This window comes from Canis lupus, chromosome 2 (assembly GCF_003254725.2).
Source record: "Canis lupus dingo isolate Sandy chromosome 2, ASM325472v2, whole genome shotgun sequence".
In the NCBI taxonomy this organism is placed as follows: Eukaryota; Metazoa; Chordata; class Mammalia; order Carnivora; family Canidae; genus Canis; species Canis lupus.
Genome location: NC_064244.1, coordinates 43,980,077 through 43,995,379, shown reverse-complemented (window position 1 = coordinate 43,995,379; position 15,303 = coordinate 43,980,077). Strand labels below are relative to the sequence as shown.

Below are 15,303 nucleotides of genomic sequence, written 5' to 3'. Positions count from 1 at the left end.
GCTGATGCCTGTTATCCATCATTTTATATGTTGCATTATCTCCACAGGATAAATTCCTAGAGGTAAAGATGCCCATGAATTTCAAATTTCGGTAGAATCTACCAAATTACCTTTCACTGAGATTGTACCAATTTGCTTTCCCACCAGCAATATACCAGAGTACTGGTTTCTTCCACACTTTACCAATTTAGTATGTTCACACAAGCTTTAGGATTTTGGCATTTCCATAGGTAGGAAATGGTATTTCAGAATGGTTTTAATTTCAGTCTCTCTTCTTATGAGTGCAGATGAGACTCTAGAAGAACCATTTGCTCTCTATTGCCTAATGGGTCTTTTGAACATCAGCTTGTATAAGCTCTTTATTTAATAGGAAGGTAAACCCTTTCTCTGTGATACATTGGAAATAATGTTTTCAGTTTGTTATTTATCTTTCGACTTGACCTATTATTTTTTTTTTATCGAAAAGGTTTTGTTTGTATATAGTTGCATTAGTGGATCTATTATTTTATGGATCCTGATTTTGTATAATAGGGAAATATCTACCACACAAGGCTATAAGTGAATTATCCTGTATTGCTGTGGGATCTCATATTTTATATTTCGAACTTGAATCTAATTGGAATTTAGCCAGGTATAAATTAGGGATCCATTTTACTTTCTTTCTGAACATTACCAAGTTGTCTCTGTGGCATTTAATAAGTAATCTGTCAAAATAGTGAGGTAAACCTGATTTCATTTGACACCTTCATGATATATTAAAATGCTATATATATGTTGGATCTTTTTCTGGACATTATGTTCCACTGATCGACGTTACCACTCATGTGCCACGTGAAGCTAAAACTTTAATTACTAAAGCTTTATGGTACCTGATAAGGCTAACCCTCCCCCCCCCACTCCTGCAACTTCTCTTTATTTTAGGATTTTCTTTGATAATCCTGCTAATTTTTTATATGATCTATAGAATCCTCGTGCCTAGATGTTTTTTAAAAAGTTGCTTTATTTGAATTAATTTCTAATTTAATCTAAGGAGAATTGACATATTTAAGATATACTGTATCTTCCTCTCATGAACATGGAACAAAGTTCCATTTGTCCAAGTGTTCTGCATCTTAAGAGTTTTCTTCAGGGCAGCCCGGGTGGCTCAGCGGTTTAACGCCGCCTTCAGCCCAGGGCCTGATCCTGGAGTCCCTGGATCGAGTCCCATGTCAGGCTCCCTGCACGGAGCCTGCTTCTCCCTCGGCCTGTGTCTCTGCCTCTCTCTCTCTCTCTCTCTCTCTCTCTCTGTCTGTCTCTAATGAATAAATAAAATCTTAAAAAAAAAGTTTTCTTCATACAGGTCTTGCACATTTCTCATTTGTTCTCAGGTGTGTTAACTTTTTGTTATTGTTGCTTTGTAAGATCTTTTCTTCCACCCCATTTTCTGACTATTGTTGATTTTTGTGTATCAATTTCTTTTTTTTAAAAGATTTTATTTATTTATTCATGAGAGACACAGAGAGAGAGAGACAGAGGCAGAGACACAGGCCGAGGGAGAAGCAGGCTCCGTGCAGGGAGCCTGACATGGGACTCAATCCTGGGTCCCCAGGACCACACCCTGGGCCGAAGGCAGGTGCGAAACTGCTGAGCCACCCAGGGATCCCACGGGTATCAATTTCTACAGCCTGCTACTGAATCCTATGCTTCATAAGCTATCTCTCTTTAAATTTATTTTCTAGGATTTTTCAGTCACATCATTTATAGACCGTGATAGTTTTAGTTCTTTTCCATTTTACTGTCTGTAATCTTTCTTCTTTAATGTTAAGATTCAATCCTTCTGGTAGAGTAGTAATAATGGTAGTAAAGATGAGCATCCTTGCTGTTTCCTACCTGGAGTTCTAGAGCTTTTCCCTATACGGCATGATGCCAGCTTTTAAGTTGAGAGCTATATTTTATCCTTGTAGCTAAATATCTTATTGATTTTTAATTTAAGGGTTTTTATTAAAAATAGACGCTGACTTTGTGAAATGCTTTTTAAGTACTTGTGAAAATGATTGACTTTCTCTTGGTATGTATTAATATGAATCATTAATATTATGTCTATTGCTAAGTGATATTGATTTCTCAATACTGAAACATCCTTGCATTCTTGGGGTAAATTCTACTTCATTGTGGCATGATACTCTGTTACTATGCTGCTAGGTTTTATTTCCTAATATCTTATTTTAAAATTTACATAAATATTCATGAGTTATTAATGTAATAACTTATATTACTTATAGTAAAGTAACTTTTCAGCACATATCATCTAAGCCCCCATCTTATGCTTAACTTGTTGAATATTTATGTAAATATTAATATTATTATTAACTTTGATAGCTTCACAGAATTGCCCTGTGAAACCATCTAGGACTGATGTCTTTTTAGGGGACAGTTCTCTGACAATATCCTACACTTTCCTCTATAGAAATGGTCTACTTAAACTTCTGAAGTTTTCTCGGGTCAGATCTTAGAAGAATATACATCTTATTTATGTGGAATTAAGTAGTCCCCAATTATTCTTTGAATTTCCTCTGTGATTATTTTGTTTAAGCAGATTTTCTGTCTTTCAGCCTCTGTTTTTAAGGGAAAAGGGAAAGTGTGGGCTAGTTAAGTTACTCTGTTTTATTACTTTTTAAATAGATTTATTTTCCTTCCTCATTTATTGACATAAATATGTAAGAATATGAATTTGCCTCTGGGTATTTTAGTTCAGAGTTTCCCAACCTCAGAGCTGTTGACATTTGGGGCCAGGTACTTCTTTGTGGTAGGAGGGCTTTCTTCTGCATCCTGGTTGTTTAACAGTATCTCTGATCTCTGTCTACTAAGTGCCAATAGCATCCCCATGCCCAGCTGTGACAATCAGAAATGATTTTGGATATTGCCAAAGTACCCTTGTGGGGAGGGGGATTGTCCCAGTGGAAAACCACTATGTTAGCTATGTGTACGCCCTATGTGTACGCCCTAAGTCATAATGGTGAAGGTTTTCTCATTTTTTCACTATGTTCAAAAATTTCAGATTTGCATTTTTTAAAGAATTTATTTATTTATTTATTTATTTATTTATTTATTTATTTATTTATGACACAGAGAGAGGCAAAGAAATAGGCAGAGGGAGAAACAGACTCCCTGTGGGGAGCCAGATGTGGGACTCAATTTTAGAACCCGGGATCATGGCATGACATGACATGAGCTCAACCACTGAGCCACCCAAATGCTCCTAGATTTGCATTTTTATGTGATCCAATTGTTATTCAAGATGAAATTATAAATAGAAATTCTGAAAACTATGGTTATTTCTGATGGATCTTACAAGTATTTTGAAGTCATTCTCCCTAATTTTACTGAAAGTGGTATCAAAGTTGTGGTTTTATGATCCATTTTCCTTTTGGATAATTTGCTGATTACCAAGGAGAAGTGCTAAACTGATACAGGCATTGCCATAGGAAATTCCTCATAGTTAATATTTAGATAACACTATATTCTAAGACTTTCAAAGCATTTTACTTGGACTGTTTCATTTAAGTCTTACAACAAACCGTTTTGGTCCATATTATCTCCAGTTTCTAGATGGGAGAAGTCTCAAAATGACTTGCCAAAGATTTCTTAGCTATTTAGTGGAGTATAAATATGTCTTTAGAGGGTTTCCAGTTAATGAAAACAGCTCTGTTATGAGGGGGGAAAAGAAGAGTGTAAGGTGGTACTTGGATGGCTAAAGAAAGCGTGAAGTGCTAACTGGTTCCAGAGTGGCTTGTGTCTGAAGCATGGTAACGTATTGAATTGTAATTCTTCCTGCCTCCTGTGGAAATTTGATTGAGTGGGACAAAAAAACTCAGAAAAGTAAAGTATTTGAAAGAGAGAACAGCTTTCCACTTCTATTTGAGTGCCTACCTTTGTGATGACACTGGAACTCCCCAGGGGAAGATGTGCCTGGGGTTACAGCAGCCACCAAAGTGGGCAGTCACTAGGGTAGAGCTAGTTAACACCCATCCATTGAAAGAGATCCAGTGCCTTTTGTCTTTGTATGGTATATACCTTTTGTTCATGAAGCTTAAGTTTGATAAATACATTTAGAAGCTTAATGACTTTAACTGTTTCCTGTGTGTTAAGAGCCATGTTTTGGAATAGCTCTAATAATCTTCCCTGTGTCTTTGTGTTGCATTAAAGACTTTGGTGGAAAGCTAAAACTACATCTAGCCAATTTCTTTTTCCTGGTTTTTATTAAATTTTTTCCTGACTTTTAATTTCCCACTTGCAATACCTGTAAATTTCCCAATAAATTTATGTTTCAAGGTTAATGAACAGTAAGTAACCAGTTTTTTCAACTGGTCTTAAAAAATGGTAAAATGGGACCTCGTAAAATGTCAGTATTAAGATAGAATGACAGAAGAGGCTTCTTCACTGACAAGAAAATGTTTTTAAAAGGGTTCTTGTTTTTAAATGTTTTAAGGGGTTTACGTTGATCCACACATAAAATTCCAATTGACTGGAATTTCATCGTAGAGTTGGCGATGAACACTTTAAAAGAGTGTCATTGATACAAAAAAAAAAAAATTCAGCTGCTGGACTCTAGAAAAGCCAATACTCAAGAAACAAGTTGTGATTGGGAAGGAACAGGAGCTTTATTCAGGAGGTGGCCACCTGGGGAGAAGGAAGACTCTTGTCCAAGAAACAACTCTGAGATTTCTGGCTGGCCCAAAGATTTTTAAAGGAGCTTCAGGGCAGTTCATCAGTAAAAGGGGAGCAGAATGGAACACTTCTTGATTGCATGCAGGCTCAGTGGTGTCAGCTGCAGACTATTTCACGGTGCTCAGAGGTCATGTATTGGTACCCCAGGGGGAGGTTGTCCAAGAGGGTTGTTTCCAAGCCTATCTAGGAAACAATGCATGATCTATAGATCTACAAAGAGAGGTTTAGTTAACAGGCTAAAGGCGCTTGCTAAAACTTAGAAGACTACTAGGTTGGCCAGAGGGGTCTAGGCAGCAGCTTCAGACACTCAAAAGGTCTGTATAGTGTAAGGGAAAATTGTCTTCACTATTACTAGTTTTCAAACATGCATTTGAAGTAATGGTCTTCAAAGGAAATCCAGGAGTACGAATGTGGAGGATAAGCAAATTGCAAGAATTCATAAAGGGAAAGAGAGGAAAATGTTCTTCAAAAAAAATTTTTTGGAGATGTCATTCAGTTTTTTCCACTTTCAGGAAGCTTGTTTTTCTTTGCTCCTTTTGCTATTTATAATAATTTTGTTATTTATAAATGTTTAAATAAGTGACATTAGAAAATAACTGTACCCCTTAACATAGATTCAGAAGTGACATTACTCCATATGCTGATTCTGCACAGCACAGTGACTTGGTGAATATGACTTAAAGAAACCTCTGCATGTGAAACCATCTTAATTAAAAGCCTTACAGCATTGGTCAGCATTACCATTTTGTACCAGTAGAGGGAGATCTAAGTCCACTGCGTAAGTTAACGGGCCTTTTGTGCAACAGTGAATGGGGTGGGGATGGTTGCTCTCCAACGTTGTTATAAACATGTCCAGGAAATAGATAGATGGAGAGGTAAGTAGGTAGAGAAATAAATTGAAGAAGGAATAAAAGTTTTGATCAAGTATTTCGAGAAACATTTAAACCTTCATCAAAGATTACTGGCAGGATTTGCTAGTTTTAATGATTTTTAAAATGGCAATATATTCAAAATGAACATAACATTGAAGTCGTAATTTGCATTTTCCTGATTATGAATGATTTTGAAAATCTTGCTTAGTGGATATAAGTAAAGATAAAAGATATTTAACATGTTTAATGTTTATTTTTTTAATTTAAAAAAATTTTTAAAGATTTTATTTATTTATTCATGACAGACACAGAGAGAGAGAGGCAGAGACACAGGTAGAGAAGCAGGCTCCATGCGGGGAGCCCGATGTGGGATTTCATCCTAGAACCCTGGGATCACACCCTGAGCCAAAGGCAGACGCACAACCACTGAGCCACCCAAGAGTCCTGTAATGTTTAGATTTAAATACTAAAATTATTTTTTTATATTCATTAAGTTACTTTTCAAAGACTTCAATGTTACATTTAAATTTCTAACCAATTAAATATTTCAGTAAAACAATCTTTCCGTATCCTGTGCTCAGAAACTTGGTTGCTTAAAATTTCAACTAACATTTTGTTTTGTTCTTGAATTTACGTCTTTATACCATCTGGAGTAGATTTTTTTGTATATGGTATATTTATGGGTTAAACTGTCTCCTTGACCTCCATGTATTGAAGCTCTAACCCTCAGAACACGACTGTACTTGGGACGTCAGGACACAGGAGACAGGTCTCAGGAGAAACCAAGCCTGCCCACACCTTGAGCTTGGACTTCCGGACTCCGGAACTGTGAGAAAAATTTCTGTCATTGGAGCCCCTAATCTGTGGAATTTTGCTCCGGCAGCCCTGGAAAAGTCATCCAGTGTGAGAGAGGGATTTTGCTTCGTTTTGCTATGGAAAAGCCACCGGATTCTAGTTCTCTTTACTGAACGGTCCCCTGCTTTGCTCACGGACGTCATGACTCTTTGGTCATATATCAAAGTCCCATATACTGTGGGCCCACTTCCAGACACCGTACTTCTTGCATCTGATCAGTCTATCCCTGTGAGGACTCTGTTTGCTTACCCTCGGCAGCTTCACTACAAGTCCTGACAGCTGGTGGAGAAAGGCCTTCCACCTTTGCTTAATCTTTGAAGGGACTTTGCTATTTTTGATCCCTTCCACTGTCCTATAAAGCTTGGAATCAGCTTGCCGGGTGTCACCAGACATCACCCTGGGGTTTTCACAGCTATAGAGCTGCAGAGAAACACTATTTCGTAATTAAAGAATGCTCTCCGTGGGAAAGGACACGTCTTCCTTCCCTTTTGGCGAGGTGGCCTGCGATTCTGGTTCTGTCCGCCTGAGGGCACCACAAACCGAAAAATGCGATCCCGACAGTGGGCCTGAGGCGCTCCGCGCACGCCCGCCCGCGCGGCACACGGTGGTCCTCCGCGTGGTCCACACCGGACTGTTCGGGAGCGTAGACCCGGATTTCATGCGGAACGTCCGCGGTCGACCGAATGCTGAGGTCCATTTGGCAAAGATCCGTACGCCGGTGTGCAGTAACCAAGGAACTGAAGTAAGGATGAGAAACGTCCCGAGCATCTGTTCTTCGCGGCCCTCTTCGCCGAGAAGGCCGTCAGCGGAGAGTGGAGCAAGTTCCTCACCGACCCCTGAAGTAAAGGGACGGCGTGGGACGGCTCTGGACGTGCAGGCGGGCTTCTCCAGGCAGCAGGCCTGCTCCAGGCTGGCGAACGGGTCTGCGTGCATCTGGGGAGCAGAGGGCACCCCTGGGCTCATGGCTACAGGGTGGATGGTGTGAATGTTCGTCCCCACGCCCACGCCCACGCCCCCTCCGGCCCCGTCACCCTGGGAGCAAAGTCTACTTTCACTTGGGAGAAACAGGCCTGGGCTCGCCCTCACCTGCTGCAAGCGCCCCGGGCCTTTCCCTGTCGACCGGGGAATGGCAGCGACGCCCCCCGTGCCCTAGGGGGCGAGCGTAGGGCGCGGAAGGTCGGCCGCGGCTCCCTTCAGGGACGGGGGACGGGCGCGGACCTCCAGGGCACGGAGGACTGAGGGGCCCTTCCTCCGAGCGCCCCCCGGGGGCTCCCGCGAGCCGCGCGTGCACACACTGACCGGCATCTAGGAGCACGGAGGGTCTGCTGCGTCTCATTAGCCGAGGCGCGGCTCCCGCTCGTTGGCAGAGCCCGAGGGCGTGCGGACACCCGCACCGAGGCCCGTGCCGAGCCCGGCTCCTACCTGCACGGGCGGAAGCGCAGCCCGTCCCAGGCGGGACGCTGTAGGGTGACAGGAGGCACCTCGGGCCCCGGGCGCGGTGCCCCTCACGCAAGGGTGAGCAGGACGAGAAGGTGTCCCCGGGTCAGCAAAAGCGAGCAGTCGGATCTGGGGCTCGGAGCAGCTCGCGGGGCCCCGCGGGGACAGGGCCTTGCACGCCCGCCGTCCCTCCCCCTCCCCGGCCCCGGGCGCCGCGTGGGCTCCGAGCCGCGCGCAGGACGCCCGGGGGGAGAGGCCCCCTGCCGCCTCCGGTCAGGGCAGGCCCGCTCGCCGCGGCGCCCGCACTTCTGGAACCTCCCGCGAGGGGACGCCCGCGCGCCCCAGTGCAGGGCGCCCCGAGGGGCAGTTCCGCGGGCGCCCCCTCCGCGGTCACCGGCTGCCCTCCCGCGGGGAAGGGTCCCCGCGACCGCAGGCCCGGGCCCGCCGCTGCTCGCGACGCCGCCCCGAGAGGCCCGGCCTTTCGCGGGGAGCCCGGCCCGCGGGGCCGCACTGGGCGCGAGGCGGCGGGGCGCGACCCCGCAGCGACCCCCGACGGCCCGGGGAGGCCTCGCGCGCATGCGCCGCGGACCCCGGACGCAGCGCCCCCGACTGGCGGCGCCAGGGAGCGGGCCGGGGTCGAGGGGACCCGCGTCCGCCGGGCGCTCTCCTCGCCGCGGGGGGAGCGCGGGCGGTGGCCGCCCGCGGCGGCGAGCGCTCCCCGAGGCCGGCCCGTCGGGGCCCGCACGCCGGCGGCAGCGGGAAGCCCGCGGCGGCTCCCGACCTCGCGGCGGCCCGGCGCGCGCTTCGGCGGCCGGGGGGCGGGGCGTCGCCCGTGACGTCACATCGCGTCCGGAGTCTCCGCCCCCCCCGGCGGCCCGTATATAAGCCTCGGCCGGGCGGCCGCACTCTCACAAGTGGACGCGGACGGCGCGGGCGCGGGCGCGGGCAGGGGCAGTCGGCGGGGCTCGAGGGCCGGGCGGCGGGCGGCGATGGAGCTCTTGCGGACTATCACGTACCAGCCGGCCGCCGGCACCAAGATGTGCGAGCAGGCGCTGGGCAAGGCTTGCGGCGGGGACTCCAAGAAGAAGCGGCCGCCGCAGCCCCCCGAGGAGCCGCCGCCGCCGCCGCAGCCCGCGGGCCAGGGGCCGCCGGCGGCGCCGCACCACCACCACCACCACGCGCACTCGGGCGCCGAGGTCTCGCGGATTATCGTGGACCCCACGACGGGGAAACGCTACTGCCGGGGCAAAGTGCTGGGCAAGGTGACGAGCGGCGGGCGGCGCGGCCGGGCACCCCCGTCCGGGGGGCGGGCGGGCGCGGGTGCGGGCGGGACCCGGGCGCTCGGCGCCCTGCGCTGCCCTCTGGGGCCCGCGAGCCCGCAGCGCGGCTCCCCGCGCCGCCCCCACCTGCGCCCCGCGGCTTTCTTTTTCTTTTTTTCTTTCTGACATTTATTTTTGATTCCCCCCCTCCCCAAAGCTTTGTAAAGGGAGAAGGCATGCTCTTCCCTTCCCGAAGGAGCTTTCAAAAAAAGTACAGTGCATGCGACTGTCCACCCTTCCTTCCCCGTAATTTTGCTTTTCCCCTCTCATTTTTAGGTATTTTTTAAGAAATGCGTGCTGTCTTTTTTTTTTTTTTTTTCTTGATTTTTCTTTTTTTCCCCCTGCCCCACTCAATGCTCTCTCTCTCGGCTTTGTTTCAGGGTGGCTTTGCCAAATGTTACGAGATGACAGATTTGACAAACAACAAAGTGTATGCTGCAAAAATCATTCCTCACAGCAGAGTAGCTAAACCTCATCAAAGGGAAAAGGTGTGTATGACTGTTGAGTAAAGTATTTTCTTTGTGCGCAGGGATGGCCCTTCCCTCTTAAGAAAATGTCTTCTGCATGTGTAAGCAACTGGCTCTTGAAAGGTGACAGAAGGCTTATAAGCCTTGTCTCGCCCTTTTCTTTCAGATCGACAAAGAAATAGAGCTTCACAGAATCCTCCATCATAAGCACGTAGTGCAATTTTACCACTACTTTGAGGACAAAGAAAACATTTACATTCTCTTGGAATACTGCAGTAGAAGGGTGAGCTTTAACTCCTCTTGGAGTTCATTTACTTCCCCCAAACTGGAGCGGGCTTCACACTGCATTTTATCTGGGATTTTAGCTGCGGTGGGAATTATGATATCGTAGTGTTCCCTATCATCACTCAACCTGCAAAAGGAAACTACTGATTTTGATGACTTTGTTTGACAGATTCTCTTTTTCTCCTTCTCCTCCTCCTAGTCCATGGCTCATATCTTGAAAGCAAGGAAGGTGTTGACAGAGCCAGAAGTCCGATACTACCTCAGGCAGATTGTGTCTGGACTGAAGTACCTTCATGAACAAGAAATCTTACACCGAGATCTCAAACTAGGTAAGCCCTATGTTCCAAACACTGAACTTCTGCATCAGGGAGAGGTGTTCTTTTCTTCTCCGTCTCCCTTGTTACGCATTAATGTTCTTAATTGGGATCTAGCCTATGTAATCTTTCTTTTTAATCTGTGACTTTAACAGTAAACAACTGGCTGCCTGCCTCCAAAGAGGATGTGTGTGTGTATTTGGTTAGAACGTCTTTTCAAGGGGATTCAGGTTTTGCTTTGTTTATTATCCAGGGAACTTTTTTATTAACGAAGCCATGGAATTAAAAGTCGGGGACTTCGGTTTGGCAGCCAGGCTGGAACCCTTGGAGCACAGAAGGAGGTAAGAGTCAAAGATATATCCTAAAAAAAAAAAAAAAAAAAAAGATATATCCTGACAGGGTTTTATGAAGATCAAATACACCCTTATTTTTTTTTTTCAATTAATGTTTTGGAGAAGGTGAATTCATACTAAAGTCCACAAACCACAATAATATTAATAATTATTAAGTCGCTCTATCAAATGTTAATTGTTGAGATGCCAAAAATGAAAAGTCAGATTTTTCTAAACAGGAATTTAATGCAATACTCCTAAGGTTTTATCCAGAGAACTAAGTGTAAACAGTAGAACAGTTCTTAATGAGGTCTTCATATTTTGTTTTCCAGAACAATATGTGGTACCCCAAACTATCTCTCTCCTGAAGTCCTCAACAAACAAGGACATGGCTGTGAATCAGATATTTGGGCCTTAGGTTGTGTAATGTAAGTAAATGCACCAAAATGATGAAAAAGCAAATTTGGATTTCGATTTTAACAATGGAAAAGAACTGCTTTGTGACCATTTCTTAAAAAAAGTGTCCTTTTGCACACAGGTATACAATGTTACTAGGAAGACCCCCCTTCGAAACTACAAATCTGAAAGAAACTTACAGGTGCATAAGAGAAGCAAGGTATACAATGCCATCGTCATTGCTGGCTCCTGCTAAGCACTTGATAGCTAGCATGTTGTCCAAAAATCCAGAGGATCGTCCCAGTTTGGATGACATCATTCGACATGAATTTTTTTTGCAGGTTGGTGCTTTTCTTGTGTCTTTTTATTACATGCTATCAATCACAGTTACCGAAATGGTTATACTTAAAGTCTTTTTTGACACTCCACAGGGCTTCACTCCAGACAGACTCTCTTCTAGCTGTTGTCATACAGTTCCAGATTTCCACTTGTCAAGCCCGGCTAAGAATTTCTTTAAGAAAGCAGCTGCTGCTCTTTTTGGTGGCAAAAAAGACAAAGCAAGATATATTGACACACATAGTAAGTTATAAGACTTCTTTTGCTCTTCAGTCTCCAGTGTTATATTTATAGTGGATTAAGTTAGTTAAAAGATAACAGCCAGTATGTTTGAACGCTGTTGAACTTTTTATAGCGTGATAAATCTGCATTCCAAAATGTGATGGCTAGCTTTTTTTCCCCTACCATACACATTAAAGTGTGCTTCGTGCATAATTGCCCCTGATGGTGATGGCAACATGCTGGTTTTGCCTTGAATCCTCATAAGCTGGTTATTAATGCAAAAGGAGGAAATGTGGCTAGTTTTGTTCCTACCTTGTTAGCCTAGATTAATGCTCATAATTTTTGTCTTTGATTTACAGATAGAGTGTCTAAAGAAGATGAAGAAATTTACAAGCTTAGGCATGATTTGAAAAAGACTTCGATAACTCAGCAGCCCAGCAAACACAGGACAGATGAGGTATGCTGGAAAAGAATAAAATAGATATAAACACACTGTATCATTTTGTTCTTTGTTAGTTATCACATGGATTATGATTATCAGGATTCAAGTACGTTGTATTTACTTAAAGCTTCCCTTTTCCCCTTTTAAAAGGGAAGATTTTGCTTCTCAGTTTAATAGTTGCATGCACTTGAGTCACTGAAATATCGTTTGTGCCCATTGCTTTATGATCAGCTTTCCCAGCAATTGCCACAATCTCCCCTTAACCTAGCATTCCCAACCTGAAATGAATTTGAGATGCTTGACTCATTGTCTACTCTTCTCTTTTCTAGGAGCTCCAGCCACCTACCACTACAGTTGCCAGATCTGGAACACCTGCAGTAGAAAATAAGCAGCAGATTGGAGATGCTATTCGCATGATAGTCAGAGGGACTCTTGGCAGCTGCAGCAGTAGCAGTGAATGTAAGTAGCTGTCAATGGCATTTTCCATAAAACTATAAATGCCAGTGCTTAATACTAAGTAACTGGAGTCCCTTTGTTTTATGGCCTGATTTAACATAGAAGAGGTAAAATCAGAGGACTTGGAAAAAGGCAAGGAACAGTTTTGAGTCCTCTATCCTTAGAGGTCACGGAGGGAAAGTTAGCAGCCCCTCAAAGCCTAAGGTTTTATCGTTAATTATTTTATATTTTTCTCTGACTTTTCAGGCCTTGAAGACAGTACCATGGGAAGTGTCGCAGACACAGTGGCAAGAGTCCTTCGAGGATGTCTAGAAAACATGCCAGAAGCTGACTGCATTCCCAAAGAGCAGCTGAGCACTTCCTTTCAGTGGGTCACCAAATGGGTCGATTACTCTAACAAATATGGCTTTGGGTACCAGCTCTCAGACCACACTGTAGGTGTCCTTTTCAACAATGGTGCTCACATGAGCCTCCTTCCAGACAAAAAGTAAGTGTATCCAGTTAATGAAGTCCTGTCACTTCTTTAGTCTTGCACTAAAGAAATCTAGAAACAATGACTAACTGCTTCTCTTCTCTCCCTATGGTTCCTGTTTTTCAGAACAGTTCACTATTATGCAGAGCTTGGCCAGTGCTCTGTTTTCCCAGCAACAGATGCTCCTGAACAATTCATTAGTCAAGTGACGGTGCTCAAATACTTCTCTCATTACATGGAGGAGAACCTCATGGATGTAAGTACATCCTAGATGTGGCTTTTGAGCAGTGATATTTGAAGTGTAGTCCACACACACACACACACACACACACACACACACACAAAGTGTAGTCCACAGACCAGTAGCATCATTACAGCTCCGAGGCTTGTGAGAGGTGCAGATGCTTATGTCCTACTCCAGCTCTACTGAATCAGAATCTCTCTGGGAGGTGGGACCAGGAAGCTCCAGGCCATTCCAATGCCTGCTCAAATTGGAGAGGCATTTGCCTAGAAAAATTGAGTGCAAACTGCAAAATCTGTCTGGGTATTTACTCTCCCAATTTCTTCTAGGGTGGAGATCTGCCTAGCGTTACCGATATTCGAAGACCTCGGCTCTACCTCCTTCAGTGGCTGAAATCTGATAAGGCCTTAATGATGCTCTTCAATGATGGCACCTTTCAGGTAAGCGAACCTTTCAGGAATGTGTGTATTTAGTTCACAAAAAATGATTTCTTAACTAGCCATTTAATAACTGGACACACTTGACTAATTCCTGAATATTTAGAGATGTCTAATATCTATGTCTACTTTTAAAAGGTGAATTTCTACCACGATCATACGAAAATAATCATCTGTAGCCAAAATGAAGAATATCTTCTCACCTACATTAACGAGGACAGGATATCTACAACGTTCAGACTGACAACTCTGCTGATGTCCGGCTGTTCATCAGAATTAAAAAATCGGATGGAATATGCTCTGAACATGCTCTTACAGAGATGTAACTAAAAGACTTCTTGAATGGACCCTATGGGACTCCTCTTTTCCACTGTGAGATCTACGGGGAAGCCAATCAGATGATCTACAGCATGTTGAAAAAGATGGACAGGTGGTGGTACGAAAACAATTCCTCTATGGCCTGCAGGACTGGATGGAACCAGACCAGGCTGAGGCATACAGTTCTTAACTTTGGACAATCTGAGAGTGAACCAGAATGCAGTTTTTCTTGACGTACCTGTTTTAAAAGGTTTTTCAGACAATTTCACAGAAAGGTGCATTGACTTCTCTCTGTTGAGAGCATTTCAGACAGAGGACTTGGAACTGTGAATATACTTCCCAAAGGGGAGGGAGAAGGGAGGAAGCTCCCATGTTGTTTAAAGGCTGTAATCGGAGCAGCTTTTGGCTGCTCAACTGTGAACTATGGCCATCTATAATTTTTTTTTTTTTTTGTTAATTTTTGAAGACACTTGTGGCTGGAAAAGTGCATTCCTTGTTAATAAACTTTTTATTTATTACAGCCAAAAGACCAGTATTTATTATCAAAATGTTTCTTTTTTTTTTTTTTTTTTTATGTTGACCATTTTAAACTGTTGGCAATAAAGAGTATGAAAAAGCAGAAACAGTGGTCTGTCTTTGGTATGGTGCATCACCTCATCACAACATTCTTCGATCATGGATTCTTGGCCCTCTGTGGCGTGGCGTGACGTGTACAGAAGCATGCTAGAAAGTTAGATCTTTGATTTTTTTGTTTGTAGGAAGTAAATCCTTAACACCTGAAGTACAATCAAACATCTTCTGAGTAGATGTAGCTTGAGAAGATTATATCCAAAATACTGCTCCTATTACAACCAAAATATAGACCTACTCAATCCACGACCAATTTCCCTCTGGAGTATTTCCTTAAAACTCATTTAGCTTGGAGCTGAAAGCCAGAGCAATCTTGTGTAAACAGACCTCTGTTATGTGTCAATAGGTACAGGAAGCTTATCTTAATATGGGCAAAACTCTGTGCTTTATAATATTTGCACCACCTAACTGTATTACTCAGCTTAAACCTGCCTAAACACTTCCCGTGCCGCTGACACTGCTAGTACACAATTCCAGTAGTGGGGAGTACTTTGTAAATAAGTCCTTTTCTTTTCCTTCTGGTTGGTGCAAGGTGGATGAGGAACGGTACGGGAACTAACCTATGGTTTTAAGCCCATCTTTTATACTATCACATTCTCCAAGAGGCCACTCAGAATGTTTTCTCTTTCAGCAGGATCTACTCTTTAGTGGGTGGAAAAAGCTGCTCATTCTGTTCCTCGGAACTTCCAGTGACCTGTATGAAATGCGAATACTTATTTGTTTCACTGTAATCCCACTAAGGAAAATACTGTGCTGAGAAAAGCA

General features: G+C 44.2%; 1 protein-coding gene across 1 annotated transcript; it reads left to right on the top strand.

Annotated features, from left to right (window-relative positions):
• Window positions 1-8,781: 8,781 nt before the first annotated feature.
• PLK2 (polo like kinase 2) lies at window positions 8,782-14,531 on the top strand. Its single transcript, XM_025447575.3, has 14 exons — window positions 8,782-9,133; window positions 9,571-9,678; window positions 9,824-9,940; window positions 10,142-10,271; window positions 10,510-10,597; window positions 10,921-11,016; window positions 11,127-11,325; window positions 11,416-11,563; window positions 11,902-11,999; window positions 12,314-12,443; window positions 12,687-12,927; window positions 13,039-13,168; window positions 13,483-13,593; window positions 13,729-14,531. The coding sequence occupies exons 1-14, from the start codon at window positions 8,861-8,863 to the stop codon at window positions 13,918-13,920; spliced, it is 2,061 nt and encodes a 686-aa protein (XP_025303360.1). The 5' UTR covers window positions 8,782-8,860; the 3' UTR covers window positions 13,921-14,531.
• The last annotated feature ends 772 nt before the right edge of the window (window positions 14,532-15,303 follow it).